The sequence below is a fragment of the Drosophila obscura genome, unplaced genomic scaffold (genome assembly GCF_018151105.1).
Source record: "Drosophila obscura isolate BZ-5 IFL unplaced genomic scaffold, ASM1815110v1 contig_4, whole genome shotgun sequence".
In the NCBI taxonomy this organism is placed as follows: domain Eukaryota; kingdom Metazoa; phylum Arthropoda; class Insecta; order Diptera; family Drosophilidae; genus Drosophila; species Drosophila obscura.
Window position 1 is genome coordinate 10,147,810 of NW_024542828.1, and position 22,813 is coordinate 10,170,622.

At 48.3% G+C, this 22,813-nt stretch overlaps 4 protein-coding genes across 9 annotated transcripts; 1 reads left to right on the forward strand and 3 right to left on the reverse strand.

The window, feature by feature from the left end:
- Positions 1–1,361: 1,361 nt before the first annotated feature.
- LOC111070021 lies at positions 1,362–3,110 on the reverse strand. Its single transcript, XM_041594975.1, has 2 exons — positions 1,411–3,110; positions 1,362–1,376 (listed from the first exon to the last, which is right to left on the reverse strand). Exons 1-2 carry the CDS (start codon positions 3,016–3,018, stop codon positions 1,362–1,364), a joined length of 1,623 nt encoding a protein of 540 aa, XP_041450909.1. The 5' UTR covers positions 3,019–3,110.
- A 46-nt stretch (positions 3,111–3,156) lies between these two features.
- LOC111070193 lies at positions 3,157–3,984 on the reverse strand. The gene has a single exon (XM_022360566.2). It carries the CDS (start codon positions 3,982–3,984, stop codon positions 3,157–3,159), a length of 828 nt encoding a protein of 275 aa, XP_022216258.1.
- Positions 3,985–4,541: 557 nt separating this feature from the next.
- Positions 4,542–5,922, forward strand: LOC111069910. Its single transcript, XM_022360133.2, has 2 exons — positions 4,542–4,733; positions 4,797–5,922. Exons 1-2 carry the CDS (start codon positions 4,588–4,590, stop codon positions 5,785–5,787), a joined length of 1,137 nt encoding a protein of 378 aa, XP_022215825.2. The 5' UTR covers positions 4,542–4,587; the 3' UTR covers positions 5,788–5,922.
- Positions 5,800–21,681, reverse strand: LOC111069909 (protein unc-79 homolog). 6 transcript variants are annotated; one of them, XM_022360126.2, is made up of 26 exons: positions 21,572–21,681; positions 21,274–21,382; positions 21,083–21,202; positions 20,832–20,993; positions 20,584–20,754; positions 20,247–20,522; positions 19,485–20,183; positions 18,767–19,420; positions 18,431–18,702; positions 18,269–18,370; positions 18,071–18,209; positions 16,975–17,031; positions 15,946–16,025; positions 15,435–15,500; positions 13,750–14,070; positions 13,529–13,677; positions 12,738–13,471; positions 11,807–12,673; positions 10,359–10,626; positions 9,660–10,302; positions 9,527–9,598; positions 8,208–9,467; positions 7,974–8,152; positions 7,751–7,905; positions 6,786–7,674; positions 5,800–6,724 (listed from the first exon to the last, which is right to left on the reverse strand). In XM_022360126.2, the coding sequence occupies exons 2-26, from the start codon at positions 21,326–21,328 to the stop codon at positions 5,902–5,904; spliced, it is 9,213 nt and encodes a 3,070-aa protein (XP_022215818.2). In that variant the 5' UTR covers positions 21,329–21,382; positions 21,572–21,681; the 3' UTR covers positions 5,800–5,901. The 6 variants fall into 6 exon arrangements, with proteins under 6 accessions (XP_022215818.2, XP_022215819.2, XP_022215822.2 ...); XM_022360130.2 differs by having other exon boundaries at positions 5,801–6,724; positions 12,596–12,673; XM_022360127.2 differs by lacking the exon at positions 16,975–17,031.
- Between the last annotated feature and the right edge of the window lie 1,132 nt (positions 21,682–22,813).

Here is a 22,813-nt window from a genome sequence, read left to right on the forward strand (position 1 = left end):
ATATTGCATTTTCGTAAGATTGAGTTATTTTTTACCTATATATGCATATGTTTTGTGTTTTATATATACATTTATCCCGGTTCTGATACCTATTATTGGTACCCATGAGCTACAAAATTTCGTTGATGTCTTTTAATAAGAGACTGAGTAGTTTCTGCATTACTTGGAGCCTGAAATTACAAACAATATCTCAAGTCCATAATATCCATTTTCCCAAGGTATGCAGATTGTTGCTCATTCCTTGCCAAAGTTGCACAACAATGCTGCTACAACATTTCCACATGTTGCTGAATTTTTTCCCATACAAATCAAATGTATCTTACGGGAACGCGTATGGAATGACGCAACAATGAATCTTCATTCCATACGCGATCCCTTAAGATACATGTTTCTCACACCACGAAAAGTCACCACGAAAGCGCTCTCTTCACCTCTGAAAAGAGAGCAAATTTTGAAACGCTCTCCGGACTCATTTCGCCCGCAAGGATAAGGTATGAGGTGTGACGTATGACGTCACAATATTCAGAGCTTTCAAGAAAAATACCCACCTCACCACATAATTCACCGTGCGGGATTTTGTGCTTTCTTGCAGACATGGAATATTTAGTCCGTCGGGGCTAGGGTGAGGTCCTTGCGAGGCCCTTAAAAAAAGTTCGGCCGTTTTAATACTGGGGCCATACCTTGCCATGACCCAGTCGAAAGAGAGCACTTAAAACGATCTCCGGACTCATTTCTGCGTTTAAATTGTAAGCCACTATCGAGAGTATCGATATTTTGCTGCTAGCATCTACTATCGATGGTTTTGAGACTATCATGACAGTATCGATTGTTTTTTTTTCAAAACATTCAAAACTATAGATGGCTCAACTATCAATCGTTCTAAGTTATATATGTATATTTTTTGTTGTTAGGGGAGCTACACAGGGTGACCGTAAATTCATTGGTAAAATATACCGCCGACCCTTAGAAATATACCAAAATACAACATGCAACATACTATATTCAATAGTTGAAATATCGCAAGAAAAACGGTAACACGATGATCCCAGGGCTGGTCGTTTGAAAAGGGTATCTATCCCAATTACTGCGATTCGGAATTAAATGTATGATTAATTAAATTATTTTTTTTCTATAATACAGCGAAATCGAGCGAAACTAAATAAAAACTATACATGCAATGGCTAAATTTTTAATAAAGAATGGATCTTCCGTTGTGTCGTCGTTCTGACCCTCTCCCATGTCCTCAAAGTATGGATCGAATTCAGTAGTCCCTGGAAAATCATATTTTTTATAAGGTTTCTCATCCTTATATTCCTGATATTCTGGAGTAGCTTTTGTAGGCCGCGTCACTTTCTTTTGCTTTAGAGTAGCTCTTGCTGTCCCCTTCTTTACTTTCGGACTCTCTTTTACTTTCACTTTTAGTTTTTTTGGTTTCCGAGTGGAATGAGTTGTGGTGTCCTCTTCGATTTTCGCATTCTGATTCTTTGGCATATTCCAACCTTTTTGAGGCACCGTCACTTTGTTTTGCTTCGGACCTGCTGTCGCCGTCTGTTTTTCCGGACTCTCCATCATTTTCCTTTGCTTCCCACTTGATGTAACTGTAACTTTCGTTGCTTTCGATTTTTCTGCCTCGTCGTCTGCCTCGTCTTCTTCCTCTTCTTCTTCCTCTTCCTCTTCTTCTTCCTCTTCTTCCTGATCCTCCGATTCTTCCACTTCTTTTGGGGGTTTCCTCACATACTTTTCTTTCAGACTTTCAGTCACCGTTGATTTTCTCATACTCTTTACAATTTTGTCTATATTGGGTGCATCTTTCTTTGGCTCATCTTCCAGGCTATCCGTCTCTTCATCTTGTTCATCCGTGTTCTCCGCATCATCCTCATCTTTAGAACTCTCCGTGACTGTGTCTGTATTTATGTGCGGACTCGTTTCTGTTACTGTCACTGTCACTGTATCCCGAGTCGAGTTGGAGCGAACGTTGGTCTCTTTCCCCTCTCCTTGCTCTGCATCATCAGGATCTTTCTGTTCCTGATCCTGATCCTCCTCTTTTTTGGGAATCTCTGTCGGAATTGCTGTCACCGCTTTCTGCTGTGTCCGAACGGTGCTGGTGGTGGAAGGCGGACGTAAAACCCTTCGCATAATCGTGACCCTTTTTAATGATGGAGAAAGGGCCCGCTTCTCATCATCCACCCGCATGCGAAGGACGATTTTGACGTTTCCCATGCCGGGAATCTTCTCGTCGACGTCGATGTTCTTTGCCCAGACTTTGCACGTGATTTGCACCTCCTTGTTCTGGGGCATATCCTTTAGCTTAACGCCTACCATGCGGGTTACTCCCTCCATCTTGCTGGAGGCATCGTAGTAGGGTCCCGGAATGTAGTCCATCGTGGGCGACGGACCCTTGGTCACCTTGCACGTCAGCCAGACCCGGCTCTTGCCGCCATATTTGCCGAGTACATCGGTGAGCTCGTCGGGCGCATTGGATGGCAGATCATCGATGGTCTCGTACGTATCGGGCTTGAATCCGTACACCTTGTTCATCTTGACGAAGAAGCAGGGCGTTCTCGCCTCCCCGTATCCCCAGAGCGTGTCATTGTTGCACTCGTGAAAGAACTTCTCCGCATTGTCGTGCAGGTTGCTCAGCGCCGCTTCGATGGTGTCGGCTATCGGGTAGATCTGCTTCTCCAGATGCGTGTACCACGATATTGTGGAGAGGTTGCCCGGCACAACCGAAAATCCCGGCGCTCCCTTCAGCCACTTGGGATGATCCTTGGGAATAAGCGCAAAGTTGAATATGATAAACCAAATGCCCATAAGGAACATTATCAGGAAGTACAGAAATAGGTAGAATCCAATGATTCGGAACCACGCCCAGGCAGTGCGGCCAAAAACTTGATTGTTGTCCAGATCCAAGACCCTCTTCTGCCAGGGTATATCGCGCTTCTTGCGCGTCACCTCCTCCTGGCGGAAACGCTTTCGCACTTTGTAGTGCCCCGCAGGGATCATCAGATCCTCCGGCATTGTTCAGAGTTCTCTTTTCTGCTGTGTGTGTGTTTGCCTGCTGCTTAAATTTTCCAAACAAATATAATTTATAGATATATTGATATGTAAGGCGTGTACTGTGCCTACTATCAATCAGTAATTCTTTCATTCATTCAATCATTCATCGTAGAGGTCGATTTCATCGTACAGAATGTCCAGCGGGTCAATGTGGGCCTTCGGATCCACACGGTGCACCACAAACCTCACGGTGGCATAGTCCAACGGGATATTCCTGGCCCACACCGAGCAGGTGACGTGCACATCCTTATTCGGTGGCAGATTGTGAAACTTCACCCCAATGATGCGACGATAGCCGGGCTCCTCGTGGATCACGCGCTCCGTTTCGTTTTCCGGAGTATTTGGGTCAACGTAAAAGTTCTCCTTGGTGAACAGGCCATCGGCATCGTAGAACATTTCGGGCACAAAGGACATTGTCGTCACCGCAGTCTTGTACACGAAATCGCAGGATGCCCAAATTTTATTCGCACGCCGCTCGGGCGCCATCTCCATCAGATAGTAGCGCAAAGCCGTGGGCACCGCATCGGGCAGGGAGCGACGTTCGTGGTAGGTGCTGGCCTCAAAGTTGAGGGCCTGGTTGAGCTTCAGTAGGACGCAGGGATTGTTCGAGAGATATCCGTAGGCGTGATCCAAACTGCATTCCCTCAGCCGGTGCTCGGCCCGATAGCCGTACTTGCCCACGAGACGCCTAATCTGGTTTTGGAGCCTGTTCGATGACTGCTCCCCAATCTCACCCCACATGATGAGCTTCTTCAGGCCCACATTGCGACCCAGAGGGGCTACGGTAAGGCTGGGTGGCTTCAGAATGGAGGGCTGCTCGGCATCCATTCGAAACTGCTCCAGAATTATCCAGTAAATGAAAACAAAAATGCTGAGACACACGCAGAACGCGAGGAAATACAACAACATTTTGGTGAAGCGACACATGGTGCGGGATGTCTTTCAAAGTTGGCTCTGAAAGCTATGCCAGGGCATGCTTGTACGAATTTTAATTTGAAATTTGAATTCAAACAGCTGTCTATCGCTATCGTAGGCTATCACAAAAAGTACTATCGATGGTTTGGCATCTCTACCACTTGCTATTCAATATATTCCGGGCTTAAGTGGGCTAATTTCGTTTTTTCCTCGGTATATTTACGGTTTATTTCAGTATATTTCTGAGAGTCAGTCACACTGCAAAACACACTGAACCCCGCGAAAGAATTTCAAATAGAACTGAATGTTTGAATGTTTTGAAAAAAAATCGATACTATCGTAATAGTATCGGGCTCAAATAATAATTAAAAAACCATTGATACCTTTTAGGAACTTGTCCATTTTAAAAATTAGATGCCCCCTGTCGATTTGTTTTCAAATTTGTCTTCGTATTTTATAGCAGCCAATCCAAACATATTAAAAGCGCAACGACTGTAGCTCGATACTATCATGATTGTCGCAAAACCTTCGATAGTAGAGGCTAGCAGCAAAATATCGATACTATCGATAGTGCCCTCTTTGGTTTGACACCTCTAATGGCCGAAAATTGCGAAAATGAGCAAAAATATTGTTGCAGCTCCACTGAATCGCATTCCCGGCACCAGCCAGGCCAAGGAGAAGCACACCAAGGACCTGAAAACCCTCAGCTATGTGGAATTACTGGAAATCAAAGACAGACAATCAAAATTTCTGTCGTTCAAGTAAGTGCTGCAACGATCTGTGGCGGATTTCACATATAAACAAACTATCTATTGTTGCTCCAGGAAGCGGCTGCTGCAATTGCCGGACAAAGGCATACGCCTTCAGGAGTCCTACGATAAGCTGCTGGACGAGATTAGGAAGCGCGACGATGTCGAGGCCACTGCCCAAATGCTCAGCGAACTGAATATCGCGTCCAAGGGAAAGATTGCGCTGAACAATCTGGAATGGAATGGCCGCGAGATTGTGGATGAGGGGGCGCATGTGGAGGATATACTGGACAGCGATGATGAGCTGGAAATGGACCCGTTGCGGATCATAGCGCAGGGCACAATGCATGAGAAGAGGGTCAAGGTGCTGCCTCCACCACAGAGTCTTATAACGGCTGGAGATCTGGCCGACATAGACACGTTCAAGAAGACTGCCGACTCGCCAGACTCTGCGTTGGATGGCCAGAGCACGACCAGTTCGATACCCGCGGAGTTCATCGAGATTGATGCCTGCCTGGTGGCAGCCAAGTATCCGCCAGAGGCGCATTCCTATCCCCCCGTCGATCAGCATTCCCTCTACCTCATAGACAAAACCGAACCCAAGGACAGGGGTGCTGTGCGGGAGAAATACATGCCGTTCCGCACAACCATCTCCAATGTGCACGATCCCGATAAGGAGCGCATACGGAAGAAGGGCAAGCACTGGGAGATCACTGCAGCCACCCCGCCACTCATCCAGCACAAGGAAGTGCAGATGGTTCCGCTGGCGGAGTCAGCGACCCTGCAGCTGGACTTTATGCAGCGGATCAGAGAGCTGAGGATTCAGCAGGCAGAGCAGCGTCTGGCACAGCAGCAGTCGTCGTCCAGGGCAGCAGCCTCGGGACTCCAGCTGCCGGAGGAGTCTGTTCTGAAGACCAAAGCATCGTTCAGAAATTATCGCAATCCCCAAGTGGATTATTTGATTGAGGGCAGGCAAAAGCCCAGCGAACAAAATGAAGTGCATGATCCAACGAGTCTCGACAGCGCAGCAGCCACAAGTGGCATTCATTACACGGTCTACGAGTGACGCCTTCCTGCCATTTCCTCCTGGCCTCCTGGCTTCTCGTTAACATTGCAAATTATTTAATTGTGTAGGCAACAACAGATAGCAGATAAGATTACATGCGATTATAGCTCCCATTTAAATCGAATAGAACTGTGTGGCGGTGGAGGCCTGCAGCTCGATCTGGCCCATCTTGAACTGCAATCGCTGCAGCCACTTGAGCAGCGCCTCCGACCTGAAGGCCTGCTGCTCCTCGTAGTCCGGCGCACAGTCGCGCACATTCTGCAGTCGCACATGAAGCGTGTCGGAGAGCTGCGTCTGCGAGGAGAGCACGGGGCTCCACATGGGCAGCAGCTTGCCCAGCACCGTGGAGTTTGTGTCCTTGAGGGCCTCCAGCAGGCTAAGGAAGTGCAGATTGACCATTTCGGATAGCTTGGAGTTGGCACTTTGCGTCTGAAAGTCAACGCTGGACTGTGGCTGATCCTTGTTGATGGCGGGCTTGGCGTGGGACACCAGCTGCAGGATGCAGGGCGTTACCTTGGCCCAGAATTCGAAGAGCACGCCCAGCGTGCCGCCCTCCACATTGCTGCTGGTGTTGTGGGCCATCTGCTCCAGATACACGGTCCACAGCTGGCACAGGGTGAACGCATGGAAGAGCGAGGACATGTGCAGCACCGAGGTCTTCGATTGCTCGGCAAAGCCAGCGAATATCACCTGAATGTGATCGGCTATGTGGCAGGAGGCTTCCTGCGGCACCGGCTGCGAGTAGGTCACGCCCTGATGTTGATAGTGGACGCTGGCTGCGGGTGCTTGGCCCTGGCCGGGCGGAGGATTCGGCGGAGGCGTCGGAATGGTGTGCGTCTCCTGGCGACGCTGCATCAGCACCATGTGGGTCAGCGAGCCCAGCAGCAGCCAAGAGAGCAGACGCATATGACCCACGCATTCGGTGAATTCCTTGGGACTGCAAGAAAAGGATTTCCCATTGAGAATTGTGCATTTCCATTGGCTGCTTCAACACTTACCCCTGCTGCAGGGAGGAGGGTGCATTGTTTAGCCACGGCAGATACCGGGCGACGGCTTTGTTGTCTCTGGAGTTTCCTCGCGACATCTCTAGAGCCAGATACTGTGCCACGGCTCCTTTGAGCACGCCCCCCAGGGTGTCCTCGCCCAGGCCGTTGCTCGTTTGTCCGTTCTTGATCTTGCTGAGCGTGTGGAAATCGGCCAGAAAGTCAATCACATCGTTGATGTACTGCCGCAGGCAATCGGCGGAGTTGGTGGTCAGCATGGGAGCCGCTTCGGGCATGCCGGGAGCAGAACCCGGCGGCAATGTGCCACCAGCATCGAGCAGAACGAACCCAATGATCACGAGGAGATTGTGATCGGGGATATTCGACTTGAACTTGAGGGCCTGCACAAACTCGAAGATCATCTGGCGGCAGAGCAGGTTCTTGTCGCGATCCTTGCTGAAGGAGCGCGTGTTGAGGGTGCACAGCTCGTAGATGGTCTGGTACTCGAGGTTCGTGTGCTGCACGCAGTAGGCCATGATCTTCGAGTAGGGATCGAGCAGCGTCTTGGGCACGCAGTTGAGGCGCAGCGTGGCCGCGATTATGTCCAGCATGTACTCGGCGTTGCTCAGGCTCGGCATGATCACAATCACCTGCCGCAGCAAGGACTCCATGGCCTGCATGGCCTGCGACCACATGGCCAGGCCCACGCCCGCTTCGGCGGGCACACACTGCAGATTCAGATACTCGGCCATGTTGCGGAATATCACCGGCAGCTGATCCACGGGCAGAGCCTTCTTGGAGGTCAGAGACTCGCACACCATGTAGATGGGACTGGTGGCATTCAGATCCTGGAAGTCCTGCAGTGCCTTGGCTATGCTGCGGAAATGATTGTGTCGAATTTTCACTGCAAAGGCAAAGGGAATGGGAATGGGAAACGTTATGCGCTGCACAGAGGCTGCTGGGGATCAAATTCGACTCACTTTTCATTTGGGTCTGAAACACCTGCAGGAAGATGCCATTGGGCGCCAGCTGATGGAGCACACAGCGGATGAACTGCAGGGCCACTGCCTGTGCGCTGCACGCCAAAGGCAGACCGTTCTCACCCTGCCACGAGTGGGTGGAGCTGAGACAGATGCTGCAATGGAAGGTGTAACCATAAAGCAGGAAATCATTGGGCTATGAGAGCTGAGGGCTCTCTCTTACCGCGAAGTCATGGTGAGAATCTCTGGCAGAAAGGGCGCTGCAATGGCCGGTTCGCGGTGTATAAAGGTGCCCAGAATCACGATGAATATGCCAATCTCCTCGTCTGTGTACTCCTCGATGTGGGCACCGCAATCCGAGCAACGCTCCACGATGGTGTAGTCGCCCACGCGACGTGCGCTCTACGGCGAAGGAAATGATTAGCATACAGAATCTGATAGTCTGTTAGAGACCTACCCCACGTGGCACATGTGCTGCACCATGCGAGGTTCCATGTCCATTGGTCGCCTCGCCCACACCATCCTCGCCCTCATCGTCTGGATCGGGTTCTGCCGGCTGGAAGGGAGGCGGTGGCCAGGAGCCCGCAAAGCGCGAACGTATGTCCGGTATGGCATTGGTGTCGACGTTGAAGGGCGCCAGCTTCTGTCGCGGCCGCTTGATGCTGTTGCTGGCAGTCAGGCCTCCCCCGGCTGCGCCTCCAGCGCCTCCAACTACCGCGCCCTGCTTCAGCTCCTGCTGGACATTCTTCAGAATGGAAGTGTGCAGATCGGCTGGCGGCTGTGTGGGCTGCTGGGAAGTGGACGGGGCATTGGGATTCGGCGGCGATTCCAGGGCCACCTGCTTGATGAGCCGACGGGGCGAATTGGTGCGGCTGCTTGGCGTCACATCGTCCTTGGTGCTCTCCGAGACATCCAGGCTGTCCTGCTTGAGGTGGCTGATGTCTGGCAGATTCAGCCCCTCCCGCATACGCTCCACCAAAGCTGCCACCGTATCCTGGGTGCCAATGGGCAGCAGTCGCTCCGGAGTGGGGATCTCCAAGGCGGCAATGTTCTTTGGCGGCGGCAGGCCCTGCATGGCGGCATCCATCTCGTCCCTGGGATTCGGCATGACGCTCATCTTGGACAGCGGTGAGTCCGGGGAGCCGTAGTTCTTGTCCGTGCGCTTCAGGGACTTTGTCTGCGACTTCTTCTGGTGACGGGAATCGTCCATCGAGGATGATGTCGATGTTCCGGCACTGCACTCCACAATCGTCTTGTGTCGCCCAATGGACTTTGCTGGCGCTGCAGATGGAGCGGGAGCAGCAGAAGCAGCAGCAGCCGCATTCCCATTGCCATTGGCCGAGCGACTGCCACTGCCACTGCTGGAGCCGGGCTTCCTGTCCGCTGTGCCGGGCACATCCTGCAGGGCACCCAATGCCTTCAGATGGTTGGTGGCAATGGCAGCAAACATTTTCGATGTGGAAGCGGCTGCATTCTCCAGCGATTTATTGCGCACCGTCACCGCACGATGCACATCCACGGGGGGACTCACAATGGCCGTCTCTGTGGTCTCTGCACCCACCAGGGGCGTGACAATCATGCGCACACCCTCCTGCAGACTGTGCCGTGTGGAGTGGGTCGTCACGAGGGTCTCGCTGGTGGTTGTGGCCTTGATTTTGGTGGTGTACGTGTCACCCACTTTGGTGGTGATCATCGACTTGTGCGACTTGGTGGATTTCTACAAGGGAAAATGCATTAAATATGGAAATCGCAGGAGCTGAGAGCATGCATCCGTACCTCCTCGGTGTACTCCAGACGCTTGCGCGTGGGCATCACATCCTCGAAGTGAATGGCGTCATCGAAGGAGCCCTGCAATGGAAATCGATTCTACTTTAGCTCACAGTATTCACGGCTATTTGGGGAAACCCACCGGTGCACTGCTGCCGTGCAGGGTGCTGTCCGATAGATCGCTCTCTGGTATGGCCACCAGCTCCGACTCGGTCTCATCCGCATCCAGGCTGGAGTCATTGTACTTCCTGAACGCGTGCTGCAGCTTGGGGGTAAAGGCCACGTTGCCCTTGCTCTTGGAGGCGGCACTGGTGGCCTCCGATGGGAACATGGGACTGACTGGCGGACTGGCCTCCTTGTCATCCGGATCGGTGCCCAGCGAGGGCTGGCTGACATCCCGCGAGCGAGCGGCACCGCCCACACCCTGTATATCCAGTATGGTGGTCGTCGGGATCCGCCTGCACTGATGGAAATGGCCGCGCAGGCTGTTCATGATCATGCGAATGCCCGAGATGATGTAGCCGCTGAGCGGTGGCTGGGTGTACGAGTACTTGTAGAGTGCCACGAGCATGGTGAAGAGCCAGTTGCGGCGCGGATACTGCTCCAGGTGCCACAGGGAGTAGTTGAAGACAATGTTCTGATACGATTCGCCCGAGGTGTTGGTCGGATAGGGGGCATACAAGATGATCTGCATGACGGAGGGCAGAATGAGGCCGCCAATCAGATGATTCTGATCCAACACCTGCGGCAGATTGGCCAGAAACGCATTGAACACAGCCGACACCCTAGAGGGAAGATGAAATTATAATTCTGTATCCAGGGATTCCCTTTTGGCACTCACCTCAGGGACTCTGGCGTGGTGTGGAATGTCTTGTCGATCTGATTGTGTCCCAGCAGCAAGAACAAATGTTTCAGCACGATATTCTGTGTCCTGGTCACCGGCTTGTCCTCCGAGGGAAAGGCCTGATCTGTGCGGGACATGAACTGCATCAGCATAAAGACCAGCAGATGGATGGTCTCGCGATCCGACTCCTCCAGCTCGGTGATGCGACTGAGCAGCCCAATCAGATTCTCATCGTTGAGGCCGCCCAGCGAGTGGATGTGTCCGTCTGTTTGGGGCGTGGATATGAAGTGGATAATTATATGTATATTCACTTTAGTTGTCAACTTTCTTTAGTGGGTGGAGTAGGGGGGATAAAACACCAATATTCTTTTTTGATTTTTTTTTTTTTTTTTTTTGGGGACACAGCCACATGCCAATGGGGGGAGGGTTCACAATTAGATTCGTTTTCATAGACGGATAAATTAATTTAGTTTTGTTTGTGTCTTTGTAGTTATATACAGGAGGAGGAATATGTCTCTGTTGTGGGTCTGGGATTGGGATAACTCAAAGCCAATTAGAGAGTTCAAATAGAAATTTATTGTGGGTGTGGGTGTGGGAAGAGACAGCAATACAGAGAGACAGAGAAAGGTTCGAGAAAAGAGAAATAGAGTAGAGGTTTTTCATTATTTTTTGTAGAGTGGTTCGCGATAGATATACCGGGAGAGAGAGAGAGAGAGATGTTTTTGTTGGAGAGCATACATACCAGTTCGGAAGGGTTTACACACACTTAAAACAGATACATGTGCTGGTGGTATTTGTTATGGAAAACAGAGTTCAATGTACACACACACAACTAGATAATACAGATGTCACATTTATATAGATACATATGTAGCGCATAGTGGATGAGTGGAATGGAATAATATGTGAGTGGTGTGCTGCGATCAGTGGGAGGATCCATGCAATGATTTTGTGTCCACTTTCCATGCATTTTAGATACATATTTAGGGTTTAGGGCTTAAGAATCCATGAGGCTCTTAAATTGATGACGCAAAATCCTTAAAAAAAAACTGATATATGAAACTTATTTTGCTAGAGTTCTAGGCAAATATATACTAAAAGAATCAAGCCAGCTGTAAAAGACTTCTGTTAAAAATTAAAAACAATAAATCAAGGGAGAAATAAAAATATAAAATATAAAATAAAGTAAGACAAAGCCAAGGCAACACTGACAATTGTTAAGCCGCAAATGCATACATCATTCACACGGGGAATGATCTCCACAAGACATGCATTTAAGTGAGGGAAATCTGAATGGTAGTTCCTTGTGAATGATGCACACATTTGGGGGCACAGAAATAATAACACCGATCAGCAGACACCATCGAGGGTTGGGGGGATTAAAGACATCGATTAAACACGGGATCTCTGGATCTCTCTTCGAACACACATGCTCTACCACCTACCTGGATTGGCCGTGCTGCTGGTGCCCGCCGCCGCCGCCGCCGCAGCTGTGCCCGGACCCGTGCCCATGACCGGATGCGTTCCGGCATCGCAAGTGCAATGCATGGGATAGGCCAGAGCCGAGGGACTGGGACTGGGCGCCGGCACGGCTGGCTGCGGTGGCAGCAGATTGGGTGCCGACGGATGCTTTTGGAAATGGGAGTGAAAGGAGTATCCCGAGGGATGGGGATTTGCTGTCGAGCTGCTGGCCGTTGCTGCTGCTACTGCTGGTGTGGCTACTGCTACTGCTGCTGTGTTTGTGCTGCCTCCGGCTTGCTCCTGGTTGGAGCCTGAGGCTGCCGCTGCTGCTGCTGCTGCTGCGGCTGCTGCCTTGAAGCGACGCAGCGTCTCTGCCTCCTGCAACGTGGGCATCGGACTGTGGTGACTGGGGGGTGGCACGCAATGCACTAAATACTGATGGCTCTGACTATGAGCCGAGGCTAGACTTGATGTGGTTGCTACTTGTGCAGTACTACTACCGGCTGGATGATGATGATGATGATGATGCGATGATGCTGCATGATGGTGGCTGAAGCTGTGGTGTGGTTGTGCGTGTGCGTGTGGGTGTGGATGGGTGTGATGGTGATAGGGAAAGGCCGTGTGTGGCGTATGCTGGTGGATGGGACAGGGCAGCGACGGTTTGGGTCGTATGGCGGCTGCTGTTGCCGTGGTCGTTGCTGAACTATGACTAGCCGGATTGGCGCTCTGGCTGCTGCCAGACGCCCCCCCACTACTACTGCCTAGGAACTGACCCAGTCCGAAGCGCGAGGTCTTCCGCTTGAGTATGGGCGCCGACACCTGACGGCTGTAGATCTTCTCCTTTTCGGGCACTGCAAAAAACCAACCAACAATAGAAAGATGATCAGCCTGGGATAGCCTGCGCTTTACGCTCACCAAATTTGCTATCCTGACGGGGCGCCATGCTGGCCGGCGCCGACATGGTCCGCTTGTAGGGCCACTTGGTGCCAAAGGAAGCGCTCAGCGTCTTGGCCATGCTGCCAGTCGTGTCCGACTGGCTGAGCGCCTCCCTGGCCTTCAGGATCTTGGCGGACAAGGCCTCGCTGCCATTGTCCGAGTTGCGCAGATCCCGCAGGTAGGAGATGTCGCCGCACTTCTCCAGATTGATCTGCGCCTCCACGAAGAGCGTGTCGAAGCGATTGAGAAAGAAATCCCAGCCGAGCAGCCGGCGATCGGAGAGGGAGTTGTGCAGCTGATAGACGGACTGCAGCACCACCGGGCGATCCACAATGAACAGATCGAACTGCGACTCCAAGCAGAAGAGCAGTGACCGTATTGCCGTGTCATGAATCGTACCGATATAGAGCGTCGCCCGCTGCGCCACATACACATTGATGTCATCCATGCTGGCGATGAGATGACAGAAGGCCGTGGCCAGTGCCGTTTGCAGACCCACCTCTGAGCGCAGCGGCGTCGAATCCATAAAACGTGTAATCACGGTTACTCGTTCGACTGCTGTGAAGCGAACCCGCCAGTCCGTGTCGTGGAAGGCCTCCTGCACCACGCGCCAAAACACATCCGAACCGAGCGGCAGCGTGATGCAGTGCAGCAGCAGTGGCACGCCCACCTGGCAGATGTGCGAGTGTTCGGCATTGCAAAGTTCCCAAAGGCTAACCCAGAAGGAGATACAAGTCTTAGGAGTGAACTTTAGCAGGATTTTCACTTACTTTTTGATGAGTAAATTCTCCTGGCACCAAATGAAGAAGCCGCGCTGCTCTTTGGCCGCCTTGGCCAGTGCATCTCCATGCAGCGCCATGGTATTGAGGCACTGCAGCACATAGTAGAGTATCTCCGGCTTCTTGATGGTGGGTATTTCCTATCAAGCAACAAAAAGCATCGAGCATTAGCAGAAGATCATCTTGGGAAGAGCCCAAAGGGGCAGTCGTACCGTCAGCAGCTGATGGATGTACTGCAGAGGCTGGGGCAGCGTGTCCAGTGTAAATTTAAATTTGCCCACCGACGTGTGCCAAAAGTCATCGCTGTCCTCCTCCTCCTCCTCCTCGTCCGAGCCACTGCCATTCTCGCCGCCACAGGCGGTGCTGCCATTGGCACCGTTCTCACCCATAACCGAGGCCTTGGTGACGCTCACATTGGCGCTGCCCACATCCGCATCGGAGAGGGTTATAGAACGCGCAATGGCCCGATCTGTGGGCAGGATGGAGGCCAGATCGAGTTGCTCTGAAACCGTCTCAACGGTGGCTGTCATGATCTGCATGAGAGACAGGACAAAGGGGGAGGGAATTGTTAGAGCAAATCAGAGAAAACTGAAGAGAATTTTATACAGTTTTTTACATCATATTTACACGGTTTACATGGTATACATGGTTTACATGGTGTGTGTTTCTGTGTTACATTCCTTATACATTAAACACATGTAGATAAATGCAATGCTTGGTTTTGGTTGGGTACTTGCGACATGTCGGATTACACTTACATTTACGTACACACGTACAAAACGCGTAAAGATAATAATTTACATCGAAAGAAACTGTTACATAACACATGTTGCATACATGTAAAATTGCATAAAACGCTTGCTTTCTGGTGACAGATTTTTATATGTGATACGAGTACTATATAGTAGATTGATTTTTTGTTTTGGTTTATTCTTTTGGTGGCAGTGGCAGAGTGCTGTACATTGAACATGCTCTTCAACAATGATCCAAAACGAAAGGAATACCGTAAAAGAAAGACCAAAAACTATCTGTTATGTGAGGTAAAGTCAGCATGGAACGCAATATTTACATGAAAAAAATAAAATTGAAGATCAAAATGTACATTGATAAGGTTTTTCTGGTTTTCTGGTTCGTAATTTATATTCACACACATACAAGATACTTTGAGACACAGTAGTTCTTTAATAAAATGAATAGAAAAGTGATCCAAAAAAATAGAATAAAAATCTATCTATTATTTTGTTTGGAAGAATCGTAAAATATCTATTAAGTAAAAGAAAGCTCTCCTTTAATGGCATTTCTCTATGAGAAAAAGCCTTTGCCATTGCCCAGCCTAGACCTTGAATAAATATTAAGTTTATCTAATAAAAATTATGATTCCTACGTCTCTTGCCATCTTTGATAATATTTGTTCACTTGGCACCTAATTTTCAGCTATTCAGTCACTAAATGACTGCTCTATAAAGCCTGTAGAAACTCCTCTAAAGGTAATTACAATGTATGTATAATCAAATATAATAGTAAGAACTTTTTTTGTATAGGAACATTTGGAAACAATCATAGAAAGTAATTTCAAAATAAAGAACAAGAGAAAACACTCTGTACATTTATTTACACTTAACACGAGGAGTACGTACGATTGGGTTTGGTCTGGACACAGAAATAAAACATACGATATTGAAAAACATATTTAATTGTACAAATATCGAATCGAATTGTTGTAGGAGTGGGATAGTAGGGGTTGGGGATTTGTTTTTAATTGGGTAAATGATAGAACTAATATTATAAACAAACACTTGTACAGCTTATAGCTGGGGGTGTTTTTCGGTAGATTGTTTGGTTTGGTTTTGGTTTGGTTTGTTTTTTTTTTTGTCGTTTTAATGAATGCACAAAGTACCTCGTCTGTGGCGTGAACTTTTCTCAATTCATTAACTGAATCAACTGAATGCCCATTTTCGTTATTCTATAAAAAATACATGAAGAAATGAAAACGTTTTGTATAATCGTTGGACAAATTTCTGATAGCTTTCGAATTGGTATTGGAATTTGTGTGATTTTTTTTTTTGGCGGGTTGGAACGAAACGTAAAATGAAAAAACTTGAATGCTCACTTAATATTTTGGTTTTTTGTTTTTTTTTTTGGTTTTTTTCTTGCTGTAATTAATTAGTTTGAATATTTATATGGAATATAGTATAAGTATATGGGGGTTATGGGGGGTGTTTCAATATACCTACAGTCAACGCATAATATTTCAAGTTATATTTTGCTTATTCTTTTTTTTTTTTTTGATTATTGTGATGTGAAATTGAAATATGTTTCGCAATAATAGAGGGGAAGGGGACAACTGGTGGACAACTAAAGAGAACATAGTGTGTATAGAACGTATTGATGGTGATCGAAATACATACGGAACAGACGTGGGGCATATGGACGAGCACTCCGCCGACAGAGTGCGGTTCCGGTTGGGGCACTGCCACCGGCACAGGACCTTCAGAAAGAGAATTATCAATGGGTATTAGTATGGTTAGCTGTGGCAAAATAGGTTCAGTCGTTCCAGCTATAATGAAGTTGTGGTCAACATACAAATGAATGGCATTCACTAATCGATGCATGCATTCAAGTACAGTTACATACATACATATATAGAAAACCTATAGGAAAATTCATGGAAAATTCTCGCATGCAGATAGATTGCGGCCAATCGTTGGGTTGGGGGTTGGGGCGGTCTATGTAGCTGTGTGCAAAGTTTAAGTAGTTTTTTTCATAATATTTGGTAGCCAATTGGAATGCTTAAACAGGGCACACACACACACCCATTCGGGAGTTAGTCCTACTGTGGAAATTATAGATGGGCTAAGTGTGGTAGGAGTCGCATTTTAGAGTGTAGAAAGAGAGAGAGAAGAGTAGTGGAGTGGAGTGGAGTAGAGTAGAGTAGTATTTTAACCGAACCGAAAGATAATCGTGTACTAAACTCAGAGCTATGGGGGGAGGGCTGTCATACTACTACGAAAAGGTCAACTATTTTTGGTGGATATAAAAGCTTTTGTTTTGTTTTGTTTGGTAATGCTAAATCATATTATATTACTCTAGTAAAGCTAAACAGAGATAGACAGTAGAGAGTGTTGTGTGTGTGTGTGTGTGTGTAGACATAGAGACGGTTAGTGTGTGTGTGTGTGGGTGTGTGTGACTGAAAGTGAAACTATTTTTGTTGTCTTTTTCTGGGGGTGTTTTGTCCAGTGTCTTTTGGGGATCGGTTTGGTTTGGAGTTGGTGGATTTCTTTGGAGTTATTGCAACGAAATGTGTGTTCAACAAATGTTTAATAATGTTAATGTAAATTTGCAATTGTTATTTTTTGTTTTGTTTTTTGTTTTGGGTTTTTTGTTTTGTTTTGTTTGGTTTTTGTAACGAATGAAAAATTTGCTTGTTGGTGCATCACCTGCCATTATAATAATTTTTCCATCGTCTGAAAAGAATTGATCTAGCTTAAAGATATCTGATAATGAGTGATAGATTTGATTTAGTATTTCGTTTTGGTAGCAGTATTTGTTTTTTTTTTTTTAGTATTTTTCATGATCGATTGAACGGAGAGAACATATGTATATATATATATTCAAGTGTGAGCCACAGAGAGATACAGAGAGAGAGAGAGAAAGAAAGACAGTTACAGTTTACAGTTTTCGTACGCGCGGAAGAGGGTGCGAACGAGCGAGCGAGCGAGCGAGATAGTTATATTATTTTATTTGATTTTTATTTTATTTTTTTTATGTACAGGCAGACGCGCAGTAGGTGGTATATGTTAGAGATAGAGAGAGAGAAATAGATACACATATTTATGTAGAGATAGATAGCAAGATAGACAAATAGTTATGGTTCACAAAATATAAGATACAATTGATGGCAATATGATGATTGATTTATTGATTGATTGATTGATGGATGGATCGTTTAGATGGGATTCTTTAGTTGCTTGGCTATGGTTTTTGGTTCTGGGTCGTTGAGATTGAGTTTGGATTTGGAGTTTGAGTTTGGGGATTTTTAGTCTGGGACTTTTTGTTTAGTTCAAGGGGCAAGTACGGTACTTTACAAGGCATAGCAGTGCAGGTTACTAGATTTGTTTGTTTGTAGGTACAAGAGTTCAGTTTGCTTTTTAAAAACGTGGGGATTTTCTTTAGACTAAAGTAAGTTTGTTTACAAGGACGCCACACCGCTCCAAGAGTGGGGGGTGGGGCATCACATACCATTCGCCTGCCAAACGGTTTATATAACAGTATTTATATATGTATAAATGTATGTAGAGTCCAGGCTCAAAGTACAGTCTACAATTAGCTACATTTCTGGGTGACGTTTCACTGCTTTTACTCTTACGGTGGATTAATTATTTATTTATAGGTGACTTGGTGGGGTTTGGGTTTTGGGTTTGAGGATTGCTTTGACGACAGTCTTCTATATGTTACAACCGAGTTTCGTTGGTGTGGGCAGGGGGAAGGGGCACTTCAAATCAAATAAAAATGTTTGAAAGGTCTGAGGCGTACCTGCAAATCCTCCAAGCGGGCCCAGGGGTATGGGCAGGGGAGCCATGGACAGCGAGACATCCCGCGTCTTCTCCTTATCGGACTCGGGCGGGGATTTGCGCGAGGACTTCTCCTCCTCGATGATGTCCTCAATGGGAATCTTAAAATAGAATTTCTTGAGTGCCATGCCCTGGGATCTCTTGTTTCAGTATCACTCACATCTGGCGGCCTAACGGGATTCAGAGGAGCCATAAACTGAACTAATTTTGTGGCCAACTGATGCCACATAATGGAGGCCTCGCAGTAGGCGCATTCGGCCACCTAAAAGGGCACTCAAAATACATTAATTTACGTTCGTAGTTGACGAGTAACGAGCCTCACCTTCAGGGCGCAAACATGGCTGCTGAGACCCACACGGGCCGCTGTGACCATGCACTTGATCAGCCGCGAGACATTCTCGCACACACTCGTATGGATGCCCATGTGCTGCTCCACGTCCTGCAGCTCCATCTGCTTCAGAAGGATGTCCAGCATGAGGATGCAGCAGGTGAGATTGTGCTCGGCATCCGTGGAGAACTCCGTGTGGCGATTGGTGGGCGCCTCATCATCCGATATGGCCGACGTATTGCCAGAGTCATCCTCCACCACAGGAGCTGGGAATTTATTTTGTTATGCTGTGGATTACAAGCTTGCAGTTAAAAAAAAAAAAAGTCTCACAAATGGAACTGCGTCGGGGGGGATTGGCCATCTCTGCCTTGGTCTCCTTGCAGGGCACCTTGGGAGCCTTCGGCTGCTGCAGCTGTGCCGCATCCTTCTCGCGCATCAACTCGTGCTGGATGCCGTACTTCATGATGCGAACGCCATCGCCGAACATCGCAAAGAGCTGCACCAGCGGAATGAGGATCTCCAGCTTCGTGAGGATCTGCAGCCAGTGGAGAGCCTGCTGCTGCACCTTGGCGGTCGTCTTCTCGAAGCGAATGGCCACAAAGTTGTACATTGTCTTGGCATCGAAGCCCAGGGGCGACATCTCCGGATCGAGGATTTTGCTGAGGACGATCTTCAGCTCGTTGAGCTCCTTCTCGGCCACATCGTTGGTGATGGCCTCCATCCAGTGGGGCATGACATAGTCCCAGATCTCCGAGGTGATCACCTCGTACGGCACCAGGCAGATCAGCCGCTGCAGGCCCTCCTTGAGGTGGCTGGTGCGGGAGGCCAGGGTCTCCCAATGGCCGCCGACACGGGCATACTCGGGCGGATGGGGCAGCAGGCAGGCGATGAACACGTTGTAGTGGATGCGGCAGATCTCCTTCAGCCAATTGCAGACATGGTCCACTTTCAGCTTCTCAATGGTGCTCTCCACCTGGCCAGCAGCTGAAAAAGGGAGCATAAAAAGGGGGGCTAAGCGAAAGCTTTTGCCGCCAATTGAAGCGCTTACCATCGTAGGAGTAGGCGGTGACATGGAACCAGTGGAAGAGCATGCTCAGAATCCTGCCCAGCACCTCAACGGGCGTGTCGGCGGTGGGCGTGCAGCGACCGACCAGCAGCCAAATGCCATAGCGGCCCAGCCGCTGACGCTCCTCCCGAGAGATATTATCCGCGGTGCCCGAGGAGCCATTCTTCTTGGCATCCGAGGACGAGGACTCCTTGCCCGGCTCAAAGTTGAGCGGCTTGGACTCGCGCAAGAGGCTCACCACCGACTCCACCATGTGCATCTGCATCTCGGGATCCATCTGCCAGGCGGGCTGCAGGCTGCGGTGCACCACATGATCGCCGCCGCGTCGCGAGTTGTGCCTGTTGCTGTGGCACTGGCTGCAGTAGCGGATGGGATGATTGCCATTGAAGGTGGCACACTCCGTGGAGAAGCAGATGGAGAAGGCGGACTTCTCGTTGGAGCGACAGTTCTTGTTCTCGCAGACCATCGACACCTGCTGCATGGGATGCAGAATGTCGCCAAACTCCAGATTGGCGTGCTCCCGATGGATCTCGTTGGCGCACTCGATGCACAGATAGAGGGGCGGCGGACAGTCCGGGGCGTAGGCGATGCTGATGCTGTGATCATAGCAGACCTTGGCCGCCTCGGCATTCCCGGCATTCGGGCAATGTTCGCGCTGGCAGGTGAAGGGCACAAGGTCGTCTAGGGATTAGCAATAAAGATTAGCAATTTTTTTTTAAAGAATTTTGAAGGGATTTCGCTTACTTGTCAGTTTGGAAAGCAAGACTTTGCGATCAAAGAGATTGGCATCGAAGGCGGGCCAGTAGTAGAAGAGCAGCTTGGCCGCCGAGGAGCGGGAGACAGCGGTGCCGTAGGCCACCACGCACAGGATATCCTTGACGACATTATGCTTGAGGGTCATCAGGCACTCCAGCAGCTGGCAGTGGTGGGCGGGATTGTTGGAATACTGCAGCACCATCATGATCACAGAGGAGACAGACTGACAGGCCTGGCACTCCTGCTCATCGGAGCTGCGACGAGCTAAGGGAAGTCATTAGAAAGCATCAGAAATAATCCTCCAAGAGAGCCTGGGAATACTTACTTATAGTGAAGGGTAAGATATAGTAGCAGAGGGCATTGACTATGTCCTGGTGCAGTGCTGGCGGTAGTACGGATATAGTAGAGCTAACCAGATAGGGTAGATTATCAATAAGATCCTTGTCGAGGAAGGGTAGAATGCAGCTAAGGCACTGCAGTAGAGCTTTGCCGAAAACTAAAGGGCAAATAAAAAGAGAGAGATTAGCAGAATGTTCGGTAAGGTAAATATTCGGTAGATTCGGTAGCTCTTACCAATTTGTCCATACTGGATGCAAGGTGCCACATCGATGAGCATAGTTAGGGCATTGTAGAGATTGCCATATTCAAGATTGGGATAGGCAGACATGCGTGTGGGATCTTCGAGAGGGTCCCTGATAAGTTCGTGCGGTGAAGTGCGCACATCTTTGAGGACAGCTGCAAGGAATCAATCAAAGCAATCAAACAAATCATGCAACAGTTCTCTAGCTATATGATACACTAGGGGTTAGGTAGGGGTTACTCACTTAGTAGAGTTTGTGAAAAGTATTTGATATTGTTGGCAATATCAACGCCAGAGGGGGCGGGTAAGACATTGTGCAATAGACGTACGTGGTAGTCATGAAGGGCTCTCAATTTCGCCTGAACTGCAAGTGGGGAAATATATTGAGACAGATATTGGAGAGACGCCCCATGCCATCGTCTGGTGTATACTTACAGGCGGCAGCACGAGTGCCCATGTTGATGAGTTGCACCTTAAAGCTGCCAGTCATTATATCAGACAAATCCTTAGCATTGCCGAAACTGCTGCCGAGGGACTTCGCATTCTGAAAATGACAAAAATTACAGAGAAACATTTTAAGGAGGTTACGTAATGGAGCTGGAGCACCCCCCGCTGAAGATGCTCTCCATGCGGGGAAAATACTTCAAATCGTGTCAAATTTCATGCCAAACCAAGAAGTTTCATATCCCACAGATGCCTTGGAGGTTTAGGTTTATGTTTCCATTGAATTTACCTCGAAATTTGTTAGTTTTTTCAATAGATTTGCAATTTTTTACGGGTGTTACAGCAAGCCTTGACCACAAAGAAAAATCTCTATAACTAAACTGAAGAATTTTCGGTGTGTATCCTGCGCGATTCCGATATCTGTTGGATGCGCCGCCACCACCCTGCCAGCTTAAAATTACTTTTAGTTGAATTTTGCATACTTTTGGGATAGCTTTTTGACTCGATGGCGCACTTGACACATAAAACTAGTCGAATATTAATTATTTCTATAATATTTGATGATAAATGTAAAGGTATTTCCATAGATTTGAGTCGTGGTTTGAGTTCTTGACCCACTTTGGCCACCCACCCTCGACAGCAGCCCAGGGAAAACAGCTGCTTGAAGCAGGACATGCGCATATCGCGTGTTTATCGCACATTTTCCGCATTTTCCGGTCGCACTTTTCACCCAACAAGTGTTTGTTTTGGTCTATCCATGTGTAAATATTTACTATCTCTAGGAGGCGATTCCAGAGTTTGCGCAGTTTCCCGACAATATTTGTAAATATTTGACAGCTGTTTCTACTTTCAGGCGATGGATGCAACTGGTTGGTGTTGCTCTTTGGAGAGTTTTGCCAGGGAGAGTTTGTGTAGAGTTTGGGTGGAACAATTACTAATCTATCTTTTGTACAAGTACCAGGCCAAGCTTCAAGCCCATCCAATAGCCGCAGCTAACGCACCTCCCACCGCCGCCCCCCCCCATAATACTTAGCTAGGGACTCTAAGATTAAGTGAACAATAATAAATATATAGCTAAGATTTGTATACTTGTCTTAATAGGGAAAATCATAAATAAACCCGTAAAAAAAAAAAAAATCTTTTGTACAAGAGATTCGCGAGGGACAGACTTTTTTTTTAAGACTTCTACTTATGATATTTGGTTTGCTTTTACTGTCACTATAAATATTGTTTAATTTCTCAATAAATTGAACAATAAACACGCAGAAATTTATTGCATTTACATTACTTCAGCAACCCCTTGTAGACCTCCCCCAATGGTTCCACAATTAAATACTCATTTACCAAATGAGATGCACACCTTTTCGGGGGTGTGCCTGCTTTTCCTTTTAGGGCTTCACTGGAAAGCAAAAACCTCGACTACATTCAGAGGGTTTTCTGACTAATGCGGCACCCTTTGACCCTGGTTCCAAAACGTGTTTTGGGCCTGGTAACCGACACCCTGTGGAGCCAACATTTTAACAACTAATTT